The sequence below is a fragment of the Thunnus maccoyii genome, chromosome 11, assembly GCF_910596095.1.
Source record: "Thunnus maccoyii chromosome 11, fThuMac1.1, whole genome shotgun sequence".
Taxonomy (NCBI): Eukaryota; Metazoa; Chordata; class Actinopteri; order Scombriformes; family Scombridae; genus Thunnus; species Thunnus maccoyii.
The window spans coordinates 19,095,253-19,114,323 of NC_056543.1; the positions used below are offsets into that span (position 1 = coordinate 19,095,253).

The 19,071-nt window shown below is 40.9% G+C and overlaps 2 protein-coding genes across 10 annotated transcripts in view; both read right to left on the bottom strand.

The window, feature by feature from the left end:
• LOC121906631 (dedicator of cytokinesis protein 9-like) overlaps window positions 1–9,867 on the bottom strand; it is an 83,191-nt gene extending 73,324 nt beyond the window's left edge. For 4 of the 5 annotated variants that reach the window (XM_042425581.1, XM_042425580.1, XM_042425579.1 and 1 more), the window contains exon 1: window positions 9,417–9,865. In XM_042425581.1, coding sequence (XP_042281515.1) covers window positions 9,417–9,533 — 117 coding nt within the window. In that variant the 5' untranslated portion in view covers window positions 9,534–9,865. Of the gene's footprint in view, window positions 1–9,416 lie in introns of all 5 variants that reach the window. The other variant, XM_042425582.1, reaches the window with a different exon arrangement.
• Window positions 9,868–10,937: 1,070 nt separating this feature from the next.
• LOC121906882 (FERM, ARHGEF and pleckstrin domain-containing protein 1-like) overlaps window positions 10,938–19,071 on the bottom strand; it is a 51,175-nt gene continuing 43,041 nt past the window's right edge. Inside the window, exons 17-27 of one of the 5 annotated variants that reach the window (XM_042426068.1) lie at window positions 18,610–18,691; window positions 18,269–18,506; window positions 18,045–18,175; window positions 17,850–17,918; window positions 17,309–17,398; window positions 16,923–17,005; window positions 16,349–16,461; window positions 15,453–15,616; window positions 13,118–13,225; window positions 12,235–12,386; window positions 10,938–12,130 (exon numbers count right to left, since the gene is read on the bottom strand). In XM_042426068.1, the coding sequence (XP_042282002.1) occupies window positions 12,049–12,130; window positions 12,235–12,386; window positions 13,118–13,225; window positions 15,453–15,616; window positions 16,349–16,461; window positions 16,923–17,005; window positions 17,309–17,398; window positions 17,850–17,918; window positions 18,045–18,175; window positions 18,269–18,506; window positions 18,610–18,691 (1,312 nt within the window). In that variant the 3' untranslated portion in view covers window positions 10,938–12,048. Of the gene's footprint in view, window positions 12,131–12,234; window positions 12,387–13,117; window positions 13,226–14,191; window positions 15,679–16,348; window positions 16,462–16,922; window positions 17,006–17,308; window positions 17,399–17,849; window positions 17,919–18,044; window positions 18,176–18,268; window positions 18,507–18,609; window positions 18,692–19,071 lie in introns of those variants that run through there. The other 4 variants (XM_042426069.1, XR_006098758.1, XR_006098759.1 and 1 more) reach the window with 4 other exon arrangements.

Sequence of the window (19,071 nt, forward strand, 5' to 3'; positions counted from 1 at the left end):
CAAAACAAATATATACTTTTCCACACCTGCGAAAAACACATCTAACATTTGCCTTTCCTGTGCCATTGTTGATACTTGAACTGAAAATATTAAAACAAATCAGTATTCTCTGTGTACAGATTCTTCATATGCCTGAGACTTAACTCTAAATCTCAATAAAGGAAGCTAGCTTCTGTATCAGCCAATTGTGTTCTAATCCATCCCTATGTTACACCACGTCCGACTGCAGCTGATCCTGGTGTGATCTGCGTAGCGAGTGTGAATGGAAGGTCAGTGAGCACAGTGAGGCAATTCCAGAGGGGCCACAGGGACAGATAAGGTGTTCAAAGCAGATTAACCTGAGAATGGGCCGTTAGCTTGACACTAAACCTCCCCGGGAGTCACATCAGTCACACAGAAGAGTGTGTGATAAAAAAAAACAAGTGCAAGTGAGCTTTATCAAATGCCACTCATCATTTTAAAAACGTGTCTTTGTTTCCGCATTTTGTCTTTGCTCAGAGAGAACACAAGGAAGTGTTTCCCATGCTGATGTTGATATGCTTGGGTGACTGGGTTTGATCATTAAGGGAATAAACAAGCCAAATTGGCAAAATCTAAAACCAACCCAAGTTTATCAAGTTTATCAAAGTTCAAAGCTTGTATCATAAATCAAATAATTACAGTAAATCAGCTCCACGCTCTTTGAGTAAAAGAGTGAACCTCTACTCTGAAGAGAGGGCAAATCCTGTAATTGGCAGTGATTCAAAAATGGAGAAAATGCTATCTATGGGGCGTAGAAAATAATGACAAGGTTAGGAGTGTTAGCCTAGAGCGTACCCTCAAATCTCCGCTGTCACGGTAACAGCCGCATTCCCACAATTACAAGTTAATGGTCAGTTACAGTGAAGGATGGAAGGGAAACATTACTTTTATAGAAAAATCAAGGAGGCTAAGAGTAAATACACCTTACAAAAAAACATGCAAGGCCTTAAAAGGAAATGTGTTAGTCATTAACTTCTCTTTCTAGACATTTCTCCATCAGCCAGCATGGATGTGCTGTTCATAGTCTTCAGTCAGGAGTGTTGTAGTGCTTTTCAGGGCTTAATCCGATGAGCTTAATCTGCGGGCCAGTGCATGTGTGCAGCACAACGATTTTGCATTGGGAGCTTTAGGCTTGACCAGTTTCACCTCTTTGCTAATACTCTGGCTGGCCTCTTGCAAAACTAATGAATCAGGGATGGCTGGCTGAGCAGTATCCACCTACACTTGATATATTCCTCTCATTCACTTGCTTGTGGGCTGGGCCATGTAAAAACACGTTTGTAATGGTGCCATTCATATGACTCTCTGTAGCAGCTTGAGGCTAGATTTTCTGCCATGCAGGCCTCTACTTCCTCACGAGGCTCTGATGTAGGGGAGGCTATAAAAAAAACATGTCATGAAGAATAAACTGTGTCTAGAGTGCTCTCAAAAGAAGACATTTTCTACACAGACTGCAGAATGACTGTTTAGATTATTATTATTATTATTATTACATTTGTTATACAATAACATGCTCAGCCACTATATAGTTTAGTCAAGACTATGGCTGAATACAAATATCCACCCTCCAGACTTGTGTACTGAGCCCTTGTGGACTTCAGTCGTAAGTACCGTGACATGTTCACTGTCATCACAGCAAGTCTGTGAGATGGGACTTAAGACCTTAGGTGTTTCCATTAAGATGAATTGAAATTCCTGACCCTGTAACTCATTTCAAAGTGACCTTTGTCCATCTAGTTGAGCAGACTATAATGAAAAATCCACATGATTAAGGCCAATGAATATTCTGTGTGTGTGCATTATCAAACCTCACTTCATCAATAAACTTATACAACAAAACTGAGAAAAGCAAATGTCATCAAAGTGAGAAGAAGAAGCTGTTTTCCAAGCAAACTCTCTGGAAGTCTGCAGGAAGTCAGCTTGAGGCTCCTTGGCGACTTGATGAATTGCGGATTTGGAGAGCCCTTTGGCACTCACAGACTTCCAAGGAACGCGCCTGCAAAGTCTGCAACTGCAGTGAAGTCTGGACATTTGGATCTAGCCTAAGAATCCAGAAACATTTTGAGCTACATGCTCAACATCAGCATGCTAAAATGCTCAGTGATGATGTTAACAAGCTCATGTTTAGCAGGTATATTGTTTACCATGTTCACCATCTTAATTTAGTGTGTTAGCATGCTAACATTTTCTAATTAGCACTACACACAAAGTACAGCTGAGGCTGATGGGTGTAACGTTAGTTTTGCAGGTATTTGTCATGAACCAAAGAATTGGACAAACTGGAATGGTGACCTGATGATGGCACTAGATAAAAAAGTTAGAGGACATGAATGTCTGTACCAACTTTTACGGTAATCCATCCAATGGTTGTTGAGACATTTCAGTCAAAATCATGAACATGAACCTCATGGTGATGCTAGAGGAAAAGTGATGGGGTCACTAAAGCCAGTTAGAATCATCCTCCAGAGACCATAAATGTCAGTTTGAAATTTTAAGGCAATCCATCCAATAGTTGGTGGTCATATTGACCAACCACCAAACTGACATTGCTATCCATAGAGCCAAAAATGGAGCACATCCCAACAAAGACTCCTTTTCAGTTGTATTTTACATTCTGCATAAGGTCTTAAGTATGTTTATGCAGTTGTTTGTGTGACATGTAAACTGTGATCTTTATTCCATTCATTCAAATGCAGTTCCTTATTAGATCATAGATGATGATAACAGAGTTGTTTATCGGTTTACAGAAGAATGCAAACTGGATTAACCACATACAGTAACAACCGCAGAGGGAAGAGAAGGCAGAGGGGGTTGTGAGTCAGCAAGTCTTACACAGAAGCACTTAGGTGTGTACCCCAGAGACTCAAAAATAGCAACCTTAATGGCCTGGAAGATGGAAGCAGAACGGTTCTCCATTTGATTACTGCTCCTGATGATAATTCGCTGCAATCATGGCTCCATGGCAGGATGTAGGCCTCAACAGTGAGATGTGAGAAGAAGATTGATTCACATGGATTCTGAGTATTAAAAAACAAACTGCAGGGTAGAAACACTTTAAGCATTGCCTTATGAATCATGAATACTGGAGGAGACTATAAAGAAGCAAAGTACTGTTGTATTAGGAGAGTGTATATGTTCTGAGGAGGTGAGTGTTAAAACAAGTCCCAGAGTGGTGGCAGGCACTTGCTAACAGGAAAACACTCACTGTACAGGCTCTTTAGCAGGCTCTCTCTGTTATGGTAACCTCCTCTGTTCTCCAAAACAGTCCTGCTCTATCAGGCAGAACACTTTTAACAGTGGGCCCTGCCCAAAACTTCTGTTCAGCCCAAATAAAGCCGCAGGAAACCTGCTCTATCTAGGAAAGGACAGGCCCCTGCTCTCCCACAAGAAGATGGAAGACAGGAAGTCATGGGCACTTCCTGTTCGGGCAGGATGGAAAGACTTTGGAGACTTGCTCATGGTGGCAATGAGCTCTGTTCTATTCTGAGAAAAAAAATCAAATGTCAACAACTCTGACATTCATCTACACTGGAATGGAAATGGAAAGCTAAAATTAGAAAATTATGTAACAACCATTAAATTGGTACATAGATCTCTGTGTGCAGCCACTGTACCAAAAATCAATGTAATGCAGATTACAGGGTACGCAGATTTTTGACGGGCAAAATCTGTTAAATATTTCCTCATTTCCCACGCTGAGCCAGGAAATTGTTAAATAATCTCGTCATGTGACCACAAACCAAATCTTGGGATTCTGTTCTGGCTCAAAGTTCATATATTTAACACTTATTTTGACATGTGGTTACAATACATTCTGGCACAAAGAGGCTGTACCAACGCGATAAACCAAGTTCAATTCAAGTCTGTGAAATTTAATCAGTTTTTATTTGCACTGGAACACAATCTGTCTGTCTGGCCACTGGCTGTAGACTAACCAGGGTCAGTCAGGGCTGCATAGAGGAAACCCTTTGAGTTTTCGACTAAGTGCTCTATAAAATCTCAACATTTATGTACTTAGTTGAGGAATTCTCAAACCTCCCACTCTAACTGCAAGAGCCAAGAGTGGCAAATCTGGTTTAGATTATAACCACAAGTGCCAAGAGACATGCCCAAACCCGAGCAGACAAATTTTATAGTGAGTTTGATGGGTGTGTTTTATGTCTCACTTTTCGCTTCACAAGAAGTGTATCACTGCTTATATATCTGTGTCTTGGGGACTTTGAATGTTTTCACTCCAGTTAAATTGTCTTTATACATTCAGAGAAGTAACTTGAAAACATTCAGAGACTATAGTGAATGCATATTATACTATATGAACAGCTGACAGGCGGACATTGTTTGCTTTATCTTCTCATGTCATGTCTCTTCAGGGACTGTAACCAATTACAAATTTGCATTGTAACCTGTAATCTGAATACACTACACCTTCAGGACTTCTCCTCCATTCTAGGAGGGACAGATCAGACGCTAAATTTGAATGATATTCAATATTAGGGCTGCAACTAATGGTTATTTTCATTACTGATTAATCTGTCAATTACTTTTTTCAATGAATCAAAAAAAATTTGGTTTATAAAACCCCAGAAAACTGTGAGTAATGCTCATTACGATTTCCCTCAGCTCAAGGTGATGTAATCAAATGTCAGAACTGGGAACCAGCTGATGTTGGTCTCTTTTCTTGATAAACGCCAATGATTAAACTATTATTAAAATAGTTTTCTGTGAATTGTCTAATCGGTCAATTGACTTGGTGTTTCAGCTCAAATCAATATAATCTTAACAATATAAAAGCATACTTTATATGACTCACTATTCAGGAAAATCCATTTCTGGGGCAAATCACCAAACAAAGACAAATGTTTCACACAAGTGTGAAAAACTCCAGGAGGGCTGCTGGCTGTTATGTAACATCATCATGACTATTACTTTCTGTTCCGAACTGTGCGATTGCGTAGGGCTGCATGGTTTATACATACTGCAGACACACTGAGGTGATGGAAAGTTTGATTGGGATTGCATAATTTTGTATCAAATGCTATCAAAGTTTGGGGCTCCTCTTATCCACAGCATGAGAGGGAGAGTGAGAGTCTCTTAATGGATGCTTTGGTTACTAGAGCAGCCTCATGTATTATTGACCTGTTCAGAGAACTCATCTGCTCTCCCATCTCTACCTCCCTGGGTTCGTTCTTGTACCATTTACCATCACAGAAACAAAGGCAACCTATGCAACCTTTTAGTCTGTATGCTGACAGACCATATAGGAAGAGAGACAGACAGACAGAAGAATACAGAGGGAGGTCAAGCTGCTGCTAATAGACTCATTCACCTAAACTCAGTTGTAGAAGTTAATCTTGAAAATCTACTGAGCCCATATTTGGAGAGTGGCATGACCAACAAATCTGGCTTTACTACATGACAGAACATGACTTAATCCTAGTGAACGATCAAAGAAGGAAGTCAAAACTAGAAGTTGATAAAAAAAAGTCTCCGACACACTTGCTATATTTGAATACCCACTGGGGGTATTCCCGGGATTCCCACATCCCACATCTTGGGGAAATTTGCAAAGCCTACAAAAAGCTAAACGTCAGAGGTGTGCAGGTGTGATGTAATCAAGAGGGCAAACATAAGCATAGAGTATTGTTCTTTATCAGATAAAGCAATAGAGGTTACAGTTTGGGAGTTGACATCACCAAATGTGCCTCTGTGTCTTCTCTGCATTGCGGAAGGAGCTCATTACTGGCAATATTTAACTTGAGCAAACACAGTCTAAAATGTTACGCAGCCACATGGCGCAGGAAGAAGAAGCAGCACAGGTAACACAATCGTTCATCAATCATCATTTTCATAAGCACAAAGACCCCCGAGAGACTTAGAGAAACTTGTCAAAGCAATCAAGCTTGCAAATATGAATCTTAATGTTCATTAATGATAACAACTAGGCTACGCAGCAACATGCGTTCTCTGTTGATTGATTTTATTTGACAGTTTAATTTTAAAAACACCAACTCTGCCATGGCATTGGATGCATACATAAAAAGGGAAAGTCAGGATAACACAATAAAGCCCAGAGGTTTATTTCCATTATGGTCCCTTTGGGGATGAGGGGGCTGTGCAAAGGAGGGGTCAAAACGGCAAGAATGACACAAAAACATCAATAAAAACAATAATACAATACACTCAGCAAGTTATTCATTGTATTAACGACATCAATCACTACCTCAGCACTTCATTGGACAACGCATGACTCTACCAGCCACTCAGTTAATAAAACTAGTTAAAAACTCAAAAAACAACCGAGATGAATACATGAATATATCAACATTACTTCAAAGCCCCCTCAGCAGATTACATACAAGTCTGGGTCTGTACATAATAATTAAAATAAATAAGCTACATCAAAACAAACAAAATATAAAAAGACACCCTATTATCAGACGTAATATGCTACTATAAATAACCTCTAAACCAATTCTTAAGTGCCAGCTTGAAACCTCCCAAGCTGCTTATGATTTTAAGATTTCCTGGCAATCTATTCCACAGATTAACAGATTAACTCCTTTACTGCAAAAAAGTTTAGCAGGAAAAAAAGTTTCCTTCTCCAGGTTACTCTTAAACCTGGGAGGAACAAAGTCAGTGGAAGTGCCCCTATTGTGGAATTGCTGTGGATATCCCTCACCTGGATTAAATCATTTCTAAGGTATTGAGGAACAGCACCAGGCACAATCTTATGTACAATGCACAACCCGATCTGAGAGACTCTCTCCTGTACTTTCACCCACCCAAGGCTCTCAAAGTGAGAAGGGTCAAGGTGAGTTCTCATGGGGAGTTTCAGAATAATCCTGACTACCTTGTTTTGAGGAGTCTGAAGTCTGTTTTTAAGGTATGAAGTTAGGCCATTGTACCATGACCAACAGGCATAGTCAACATAAGGCTGGACAAGATCTCCTGCCAGAGTCATCATTGCTTTCCTGTCAAGAAATTCTGGCTAAAATGCATATTCATTGACTGACCTTAGTGAGCACCTTTTCAACCCAGCCAACTCCTGACATATGGCTATCTAGTACACAGCCAAGGTAATTGACTGACTCCTTAGCTGCGAGCACGGTGTCACCACCACCACCAACAACAACAACATTAAAACCAGGAGACCTTTTCAATTTTATCCTTGACCCAAACAATATGGATTCTATTTTTCCTAAATAGAGTGACAGCTTGTTCGCAGTCATCCACCTGCTGACATTAAGCAGTTCTGCACTCAGCGTACTTTATAATTGAACACGTTGTCCAGACCACACGTGACAGTCCCACTGTCCCTTCTAGATGTACAGTAGATCAGTTGTGTGTGTGTGTATACTGGCCACAGGCTGCTAATGGCATCACTCCGACATAATGACACCCATCTGGTTTACAGCTCCCGCAGGTCGTGCACATAGCAGGAACACTGTGGATCTGAGTATATTACCATTAGTTGGCAGGCAGTTAGGACTATTGATTGCAATTACACAACAGCCCCCCAGCTGGTTCATACAATGCATACACTAACTAAACATTTCCAACTGCCATTGATTTGTTATATACCCATCAGGTGATACATTAATGACATGTGCAGGCAGGCTATTGAGTGCAGACACTCTACAAAACTCTTCATACACTCAACAATTTCTGCTCTAATTCCATGCGAAGCAAAGGTGGAAAGGCATTGTCTTGGGTCGTTTTCGAAGTACATCATCAGCACAACAAATTCAAAGCTGATGACAGCAATCATGGAGCTAATAGTGTTCTCAGCATGCCTAGAGTGTGGAGAAACAGAGGGATGGCTCAGCTGAGGGCTCTGTCCTATTACAAGTCTCTCTGCTCTCCACTCTAACAATAAACAAAGAGGCTCTGGTCAGTGTGTGCCTTCGTGAAAATGCACAAATTGTTGGGAGACGGAGAGAAGTGCACTTGACTAGCAGAGGAACTGCTCGAATGACCAGTGGGGACGTGCTTGTACTATCTAGTATGTTATAATCGAAATGTGTTTCTGGACTTTTAAAAAAAGGAGAGAAACATTTGTGTTTCAAGTTGAAACAGCATCATGGTGGGAATCAGAATGGGTGACAATCTCCCCTTTATGTCCCTGTAACAGATCCCTCCATTCCTGCTGCGGTATTTACATGTTTCATGGAGGAATTAATTACAAGCTGTGTGGACAGTGCTCTTGTGTACAGTCACATTCTTGTCCCACTGAGAAGCTCAAGTGAACTCTATACAACACATTCATATATACTCACTTCTACAGTTCACATACTGTATTGGCTCAGTATGTCGACCAACACATGCAGTGCTGATACTAACACAAAAGACAGTCCCGTGCAGTGTTTCTACATATTAGCTCCGTCCTTCTAAACATGTTGATTTCCCAACATACATAGTTGTATCCACTTCTGCTCTCCTCCCTCTGGCGTCTCTGGCAGTGCACCAGAGTGAGAATGAATAAATAATATGAAGGTGTGGTTGGATGTCTGGGATCCTGACTCAGGATTCCATTTCCCTGACAGAGATCCTGGACGGTGTCCGTTTCTGTTACCTAGCAACTTCTTCCAGGAAAGCTGGAACAATCAAGACAGAACACCAAACACCAAACACACTCGGACACAACAAAAGGCTCGACTCCTTTCCCCCTCCCGAGCCCCCAGGAAAAGTGATACCGAAGGGTAAGTGCAGGTCCTCGTCGCCCAGATGTTCCACGCGAAGAGGATGGTGGTTCAAATTCAGCGTAATGTCACTGTCACTGGACACTTTGTATGTGTCTGAGGCATGAAATGGAAGCCACATGCTTTCCCTTGTGAAGAGGTATTATGTCATCTCACTGCATCCCCATGAAAACTGATGCCATCATCAACACCAGGTACAAAACACCTTGATCAGGCACTGATTCTTTACAGGCTCTGGAAGAAAGAAGACACTTAAAATAAGTGTAACAAGTGAGCCTGAAAGTGAAGGTTTCAAGAACTCACAAAGTGTATTTTACTCCATAAACTACAAGCAAGAGAAATAATTGTAAAAGCTTTTTTTTACATTCAGGAATCCACCTAAAATTTTTATAAATCACTCCATTTCCTCTATCTAAATGTCCCTTAAACAAACCCTCATTCGTTCACTTTAAATCACCCTCTCTCACACATATACAGGTCAGGGTCACTCACTCCATAACATGACCTGTAGTTTTTCCAACCTCATAAGCCCACATGTGCTCCCACCCAGCTGATCTTAAGTCAGCTGACTCGTTGCTGAAAATGTGCGTAAAGCAGGTTATCCTCTGCTCCACGAAAGTTTACCCAGACGTGATGATGGAAGTGGAGGAGGAAAGAAGGAAGAGGAGGAGGAAGGGTGTTTAGGTGTGTACTTACAACGAGCACCGACGTCCTGACCACCTCAGAGACACTTTGCCTGAGTTCAGCCGCCGTGCCAGGTTTACCCAGACCCCGCGTAAATTTCCTGGTCTCCGGGTGCGCAGGAGTAGCCATCGCTGCGCAGCACTTTGCATTAATGTGCGTCCTATCCACAAGTTATATCAACAAAGTTTAAAAGAAATTCATCACTGGTTTATCCGTCTGTCCGTTCCACACTAGTGCGCACCACGAGTTTGAAGCTGGGTCATGTTGTGGCGTGGCTGCTGATTCACTCCCACTTCTCGATCTCATCGCTTTAAAAAGTCAACGCGTGCCGCATTATTCCGGTGCTCTGTCGTCTCCCGTTGTATTTGTTGTTATCATGATGAAGTATCCTTTCGAGAAGTGTGTCATTGGTCGTCCAGCGCCAGACAGGAGGTGTATAATCTGGCTGTCTCATCGGCGCACTCCGCCCCTCACCGGCTTAAAGGCCTGCCCACTCCTGTGCTGGGCCTGGACTTTGGACAGCAAGCACTTCCAGTATGAATGACTCAAGAGACTCTAAAGACACTAGAGACTGTAGAGAAAGTGTGTTCTCTACAGTCTCTAGTGTCTCCCAGAGTGTCTCTCCGTCGCTCCCTCAGGCATCTAAATACACATTTGAACTCACACTAGAACACATTTTCAGGACTAGATGGGTTAATATCATATAATATAATGTAATAAGAGATCAGACTTCTATTTCAAAGGTGTGACAAGTTAACACCAAATCTGAACTTCATAAGTCATAGTCGTCTGATACCAAAGAAAAACATGATGGAAAACTATTTTTTCTTTAACTTCCAATTAATTATTTGATGCTGTATGGAATAGGAAAGAGCTGATCTTTTACATTCATTAACTGCAATAAACTATTAAACTACTACTACTACTACACACACACACAGACATGTCTTTATATAAAAGCAGCAGCATTGACTGTTTTTCTTTGTTGAATACATGTCATTTTGATATTGCTTTCCTTTGTCAACAAAATCTTCATATTTCTCACATTTTTTTACATAACATGGGGTGATTATCACTAAGATTCTCTAGAACTAGACTGAGAAATACAAAGATGTGCACGTAAGCAGTGTTGGAAACTCCCTTTTGGATAATCAGGTTAGATTTCAGTAAGCTGATATCATATTTTACCATTTTGTGCATCCATGGAGAGGCGTCAACCTTCTGTTGACATGGAGAGCTGAATGTAGGTTTAGGAGAATTACTTAATGACATGAATACATATTTTGGTGAGAGGACACTCTAGAGAAAACAAGGCTTTAAACATTGCTTACTGGTTTTACTATACATTGGCGACACATTTTATAGGACATTGTGGTTGTGGCTCGACTGAACCAACATCTTGATCAATGATGCCATCTGTAGGTCACAGCTGTAAACACACTTGAAGAGCTGCCTCACTGTATTTTCACAGCGAACTGATGTGATTCTGTTAAAAACATCAAATCCTAAAAAACAACACAAGCAACAAAAGTCTAAGTTTGAAAGTTTTTTTTTTTATTGCTTTCATTTCCAAAGAGCTCTCTGTTGTCTGGAAAAACGCTGCATTTCTAAGCAGAACTGAGGTTTTCCATCTCATATGCTTCACTGCAAAACCCTGTCAAATGCATATTTCCATTCATTTAGACCCATAAAAAGATCTGGTGTCTGTATACGGGAGCAGCCTAAGTTCAGTGAGGGCAACGGCGCTTGGAACTGAAAGTTTCTATTTAGTTTCACACATAATCTTTAAAGCTTTCAATTACACTTACCTTCATAATACAATGATTATGAACATGTCTCACATTTTCTCATACAGAGTTAATTTAAAAAAAAGCAAAACTGAGACGTATTTATACAACAAAGATCAGCAAATAGAATATTTACTTGAAATGGCATTAGTGTTGATGGCAGCTACCCCAGCCACTTATTGATCAATCCTAGGATTATGTCAATAATACAACAAAATAGTTTATATTTTCATCTTTTTTTTTGACAAGAACACATTGTGCTGGGCCAGGTGTGGACAGAGCATTGATTTTTAAAGGGTGGCCTGTTTGACATGATTTTAAATTTTATGGAATACAGTATAGGAGACACTCCTCGTCCCCAATGTAACAAAATAGCATTAAAAAGTCCAGCAAATTGATATAAATCAGTTTGGCACTGAAGTTGCAGGACATTTTCAAAGCAGCCGTTTTCAGTAAAATGAACAAGTAGACAAAAACTTTATGACAATGCAGTGATAGTTTAACTATTGACGAAAGAATGCTGAATATTCATATCAACATGTTCCTGCTGTAAAAACAACCAATGACAACATGTAAAACCAGAAAGATAGGAAGTGGTTCAGACCATTAGAAAACAGTATAAAATGACATCCTTAAAAAGAGGTTTCAGAGTTGAGTAAAAATGCCAAAAAATGCAGTCTTTGATGCAGTCTAAACCAGCGGACATGTCACCATTAAAGCATTAAAAAGCACCAAATGTGCATGGACACATGTACAAATGTCCCAGATATGTGTAGAAAGAAAAGCAAAGAGTCCAGGTAACAGGAAGGGCAGATGCCACCCAAGGGAGACGGCGTGTGGAAACGAGGTGAGCCAACTCAGTGAGGATGGGACTCTTTGCTGTTCAATACGCGAGCTCGACTGGAGGGGACCGTTGCACTGCGGATGACCTCCATCCACCTGCGGGCAGACAAAGGTTTTTTTTTTTATCAGTTCTCTGATATCCAGGATCAACAAAAGCTGCAAATACCTCTTAAAAATCTGTACAATAGGGTAAGCCGTACCTTTCAAAAGTGTATTCACTCTCCGATCGGAAGTAGTAGACGTGGGACTTGAAATGCAGTTTAAAGACATAGTCCTTGTGGATGTTTTCAGACTCTGACGGGATGGTGACGGAGTAACCCAGCAGAGGAAGGCTGGCAAGTGGATAATCGTCCTGAAGACAGAGTTGAGATAAGAATTCTAATTGAATATATGTAAATAATTACACAACTGAGATAAAAATTAAAGAAAACTTGAAAGATATACACTGGAGTGCACCTACCCTTTTTACAAAACACAACCTATTTGATGTCCAAAAGCAACATCAGACAAAATTTTACAGTCCTTATTACTTTCCATATGATGCAAACATGTCATTCTAATCATACATTTTTACTGTCTTAAAACATTTTCAATTTCTCTTGCAAAATTCTCCCCTCTAACAGAAATATAATGATTTTCTATATTAGTTTTAACCCTTTGTTTTTTAAACATGCCCCTGACATTATATTGGCATTTTACTTAATTGATACACAGTTTTTGAATCTTCCATATCTGAATTTTAGAGCCTTTAATTTACAGTGGGGTTGCTGGTGGCGCTTTGTTTGACTGAAAAATAATCTAACTTGTCTATGGAAGCTTAAAACTAACAGTATCTGTAGCTCAAAGACATTCACCAAACATTTTCTCAGGCAAGAAGCAAGATGAAAAATTGCATGGGAAAGTTTGTTCATCTCTAATGTAGCGGACAGATTTGACATTCTGCACAGACATGTGATGCTTTTAAGGGCAGGGAAGTGTAAACACTTTGCCTGGCGCAGAGTGAGGAGGGATATTAATGTGGGGAAGAGGTTGTGGTGTGTTCACTGGATATAAAACAGGAGGTTGAGAGTGAATGTTCATCACCTGGTGTGACTTGTAGAAAAACAGGCTGAAGTTGGTGAAGACCACCCAGAGCTTCTGCCAGCCGTTGCTGTTCTTGAACTTCCTCAGTAAGTTTCCTGACAACTGATTCTACAAATACAAAAGACAGCAAGTTTGAAATCTGCAACTTTATAAATCTGCAAACATCATAAGACCACTAATAACATACTTGGATTTTTGACTGAAAATGTGGAAAAGGGATTCATGAAATTAAAGGATAAGTCTTGTAATATTCTATATTTTTCTTATTGTCAACAAATCAAAAGAAAACACTAAAACTTGCCAACTGATTGATCCAAGTAACAAGTACTGCTTGTCATTAATGCCAGGTTTAGCATACCACTTTGTGCCAGTCGACCTCCAATGTTGTCTAAGAACTATTTAAAACACTGTTGCACTGGGTGCATGTTTCTTTATTAGGATGAACATGGGAACTGTAGTTTATTGACCTACAGACACCGTCCTGCTGCCAGAAACACTCACTAGAGCAACAAATACTGGATGCATTAATCTGTAGCTGAAAATAGTCCCCCAGAAATACACCATTTACTCTTATTTGAGAAACATTTGCTAAAAACAGTACCCAGCTCTATTAAGTATTTAGCCTCTTTAAAAATAAGAAAGTTAATTATTTGTGACCTGCTTTTAAAGATTTACATCTTCAGTGGGTGAGTGCCACAGAAGAGCAGGTAAGTCAGAAACAAACACAAACACATTGTTGGCTTTGGTGGTTTCATGGCAGTTGTTGACAATCACAAAAATACAGTATATGGCCAGCCTCATCCTTCTTATTTTGTACTTCCAAATAAACTTTAAATCTACTTTTGCTTTAAAAAAAAGATAAACATATAGTAATTATAAAACAGGAACTACAGTTGTTGGCTCTTATTATTGTACATTATGTTTAATGATCATAGTGCCACGAATTTGAAGCTATGAATCACAAATGTCTATAAAACCAATCAAGAGGTCACTAATCTGTACAGTATGAGGCACCACATCAACTTTAATCCCATGTTTTATTTCTATAAAGCACTTTGTAACTTGTCTTCGTACGGTGCAGTTCAAGTAAGCACACACACGGGGCCTCTCCTGTCTGCCTGGCTCCTTTACCTCTAGACTCCTGCAGGATTCACTAAAGGAGAGGCTCTGAACACGGTACCAGCAGATAACACACAGAGGCACTGGTCCCTGGCCACTGGGGGGCCCCACCGAGGGGGCCTTATTCTCACTGACTGGACTAGGGTCCTCTACCACGGAGGAACGCACAGACGCATGGGGAAAAGAGAGGGAGAGACAGAGAGAGAGAAAAAAAACAGACAGGGAAGGGAAGGACAGAAACACAGAGACTGAGTAGGTGAAACACAAGCATGCAGTGGCAGGGATAAACACGAAGGCCGGCGGTGTGTCCAGGCAAAGCTGTGAAGAGGACGTGGTTACAGCTACAGAGGAAGAGCAGAACTAGATCAGGGCGTGGCTGGGTTGTAGGGAGGCTACATCCCAAAACAGGATCAGTTCTGGTGGTGTGAGATGAGGATGTTTAGCGCATCTACGTACTGCTCCTCTCTATTTACACACGATCAGAGATTTTGAAGTGAGGGGTGGGGGAGAGAAAAAGGAAAGAACCACACAGGAAAGCCACAGTTGTGAGTTAAGATAAGGACTGTTAGCCAAAGGAGGGAAAGGTGGGAACAGTATCCTCGCAGAGTTTGCAATTGGAGAGAATAAACAGCTTTAGCATACAGTGACTGACTGACTGATCTAAAAACAGCTCAAACAATATTGATGCAAAATCCCTCAGGCCTATCATTTTCAGTTTTTAACAATATGTATGTACAGATTTTCAGCTGAATTTTATGTCCCCATGCAGAAAAGTTGTTGAATTCCTGCTGCAAGAAGATGCTGTAGTTTCAAGTAAAGAAAGTCCTTTTTTTTTGGATGAAAATGCAAATGATCTGTTGATAATGTACCAGAGTCCCCCAAGAAAAAACGAGTACCTACATTGCATTTGCACCCACATGTATCTATTATTTGACATGATTTTTACCACTTTAAAAAAAAACAACAAAAAAAAACGTATAAGTAAACAGCAAATGAAATGCCTTTAAAATTCTTTATGTGTATCAGGTCACAGTCATTAACGTATATACTTAAGATTAGAAATAAATAGGTGATGGGAGTGTGGCACAGGAGGATACTGTTCCCACTGAGACATTATCACAGTGAGTTAAGATACAGCAAACACTCATAAACAGAAATAGAAAAACAACGAGGCAGGAGGGGAAGGGCAGGTCTGAGGTTGAGGTTTGGCTGGTACCTCCATAGCTATGCTAAAGTCCACCATGGACACACTGGTGTTCCTGTGCCAGCACACGTGCACCATGGTGTTACCACGGTGAGGGGCGGGCCTCTCCAGGGAGGTGTGTGACGCTGTCATGTCGTCCTCAGACTCAGCTTCCACCGAGGACTCCTCAGGGCATTCTGGGAAAGTCAGGAGGTTGTTACTGCTAGACAATGAGCAGGGTGATGAGGGGAGAAGGGCGCTAAAACACAGACAACGTGAGATCATTCACAAATCGATGCAAAGCTGTCACTGAGCGGCTTGTAATTCATAAAATCAAGCTGAGGAAGGGAATAGTTTGTTTTACATTTTTTAAGATTCATCAAAACCTCTGTATTTTCTAAGTTTTTTATCCTTTTGTTGGGCAGCAGTGCAAATTAAGGTTTGTCATAGTTGCATGCTTGTCAGTTTGATTGTTTGCCAGAAATCAAGAGGGAGAGAGAGCAGCGTGCTGCTAATAGCGCAACACTGTTTTGTTGCAACCGTGAAGGACGATGAATGGTAACTCTCATCCCTGCAGTATTTTTGTTTTGTTTCTGTCTGTGTTCACTTGTTAATCTAAATGAATTGAAACCAAAACTGAGCTAAGTGTATGATTGGCAACAAGAAGAGCGTGTGAGCCGGCTCAATCATGTGGCGCTGCGGGGAACAAGTCGAGCTCATCTGGGTTCAGGTAAGGCCTGCATCCCTTCTTGTTGTTGGCAAATGAAGGCATTCAGTGTATGTTGTGGCTTGTTAATAGCTGGTACAGCCATAAGGCAAGGTGGTAATTAAATCCCCTAGACCGAGCAACAAATAATTTTACCACTACTTCCTGTGGCCTGACAAAGTGTGCATGTCATATTCAACAGTAGGTTTATGTAGTTACTTACTGTTGTCAGTCAGATTGCTGGTAAGCAGGTCAGATGAAGGCCCGTTGCTGGTTTTTGCCATCTCTATCGCCATCTTTATGTCTTCCATCCAGTTCTCCATCTCTGTCAAAGAACTACCGGGAGAAATGCACAAATAGACAAAAAGCTCAGAACGTCTGAGGAGCAAAACAGGCATGATGTCACAGCAGGAAGGCCGGGTGGTTAGAAACTGTTCCCTTAACATGTGTTTGATCCATGTTTGTCCAGGTGTCCTGCCAACAGACACTAAGCCGCCATCTGCTTATTCATGGAAACCGGATTAGCAAAATGTTAGTTTGAAGACAAGAAAAGAAGTCATTTTTTTGCTTTTAGTCAGTGAAAATAGTACAATGCAAATGTAAAAATGTTTTTCTGCAAGTTTGCGATTATTTGTGATAACTCAACAGCATGTGCAGAGAGCGCACGTGTAACAGTTCTCAAATGACTCCACACCAAACTCTTGACATTCCAGAGGAAGAAATGCACACATGGCCACCCTGAGTTAACTTTAGATCCAGGTACAAGGCCTCTGTGGGTTGAAAACTGCTGTTCTTACCTTGCTGCAACCACCACCGACTGCTGCTGTCCAACCAATGTGAAGGCATGAGGCACACCCCACTCATCCTCACTCTCTCTGATCTGGTGGAAGAACACAGAAAAAACATTAGAGAGCGGCGGTATCTAGGACAGCAAAGACCAAAATAGACAGAAAGGGAGAGAAGGAGGGAGGGAGGATGAAAAGGCAGTGAGAGAGAAGGACATGTATACATACTGAAATAAAGTCGTGTGTGTGTGTGTGTGTGTGTGTGTGTGTGTGTGGGTTGGGGTGGGGGCAGATGTTGAAAGAGTTGCAGTTCAGCTGTTTGATGCAGCTTATTTTCAGTAATGACAAACTGGTGACAGCCGTTTGAAACACTTTGCGCTCAATTGAGAGACACTTACTGTCATGCCATGGAGCGCCAGCTGCCCGTGCACTTTGAACTGATTGGTCGCCGTCATCCCTCGACTCGTGTACAAAATGACGTCGTTGAACTATCGCCAGAAAGGCAGGAGAGAGGAGAGGGACAAAAAAAAGGGAAAAGTTAATGAACGGTCTTACAAAACAAATGGCAATGAGGGTTTTTTCGGCTCAAATTAACTTAATGTATATAATGTATATATCCAGTAAATTCTAAGGAGGCACATATGCTTCTGTCTGTTCTGACACCAAACAACTTGTCATAGCAACTACAAAATATATAAACTTGACCATATGGTAATACAAATGTTAATGATCTGAGAGCCGCTGAAGAAATAAACAGTGAATATAAATGAGCAACATGTGTTATTTTTCCCTACAAGAACCTTTGAAGTTGTACTAGACTTTCCAACTGCATGATCTATAGCTGTATATGATAAAAGCGTGATTATTTTTTCCACTGGGCTCACTCGGCTAAATAATTAGATCAATAACATGAACTAGTCTCAAAGAGTGCGGCTTTACCAAGAAAAACATTCGTTGCTGTAGGCCTTTTCCAGACAGTTTGCTGAGGCAGCCTAACCTGATGAACTCCTAAGAAAAGAGAAAACATGAGTCATTCATTAGACACAGACTGTACTTTACTGGTATAAAATGTAATATCAAGTAGATGTTGAAAAAGTCAGATATAGAGTTAAAAACCTCAATCTTTAAACTCACCCGACCAGGAACAACAAGATTGTCAGTGCCAATCAAATCTTTCCTCAGCTCCAAAAGCTTCTGGAAGTTCTCCATCTTGATTATGCTTCCCTGGAGCTGGTCCACCACCTCAGACACATCTGCCAGAGCGGCTACAGACAGTATAATGTTTTTTGGTTATTCTGCTGCACTAGAAGGCCTTGGTAAACATGCCTCTTTGAAAACACAAAGCGTGAGCGTGCTACCTCTGCAGTCTCTGAAATCCACATGAGTAGCTGGGTAGTGTTTGCACAGACGCTCCAAGATCTGCTTGTAGTGAATGAGGCGGTGCAGAGGCCGCAGAATGAAGACATTGAGGGGGATGTAGCAGACCTTTTGCAGCTCAAAATCCCTGCAGAGACCCTCTAACTTGCGGGACGCCTTGCACGCCTTCTCCAGCTCCACCAGAACTTCAGACTGCTTATGCAGGTTTGCTGTCAGCGGCTATAGACAGATTTAAGTTAGAAGATGGTGCACATATATGAGCATCAGTGCATTACTGTAATTACAGACACATAGCAGAATTTAACATAGAGTAGTGCCTCACTTTCAAGCCTTGAAGGTTCTTCAGCATGACATCTCCAATGCGCTGGTAGTCTCCTTTGATGTGAGCATTGGAACGTCCTTCCCTAAAACAGATAAACATCAGCAGTTTTTATCTCTGAAACTTTATAGAGCTATCGTAGACAGGGAATTAATTGACTAAGCTACACAAAAGCACTTAAAGCTCATTGATTATTCAGCGAAGTGTCACCTTACACAAGAAAAATTCCAATGAAGTTGGTGAGAGGTCTTTAAAACTTTAAGAAAGAAATCCACCAGCAGGTGTCTCCCTTGAGCATGACTTTCCCTATACAGGGTGCAAGAGTTAATGTGCTGCCATAACCGGATTCATTCAGAATATTTGATTATTTGGTATGACATTATAACAGTAGCCTAACAGATCTTTGGTGAAATATTTCTCTATCTGTCTGTAAAACAACACCTTTCCTCACCTATGACACACAGC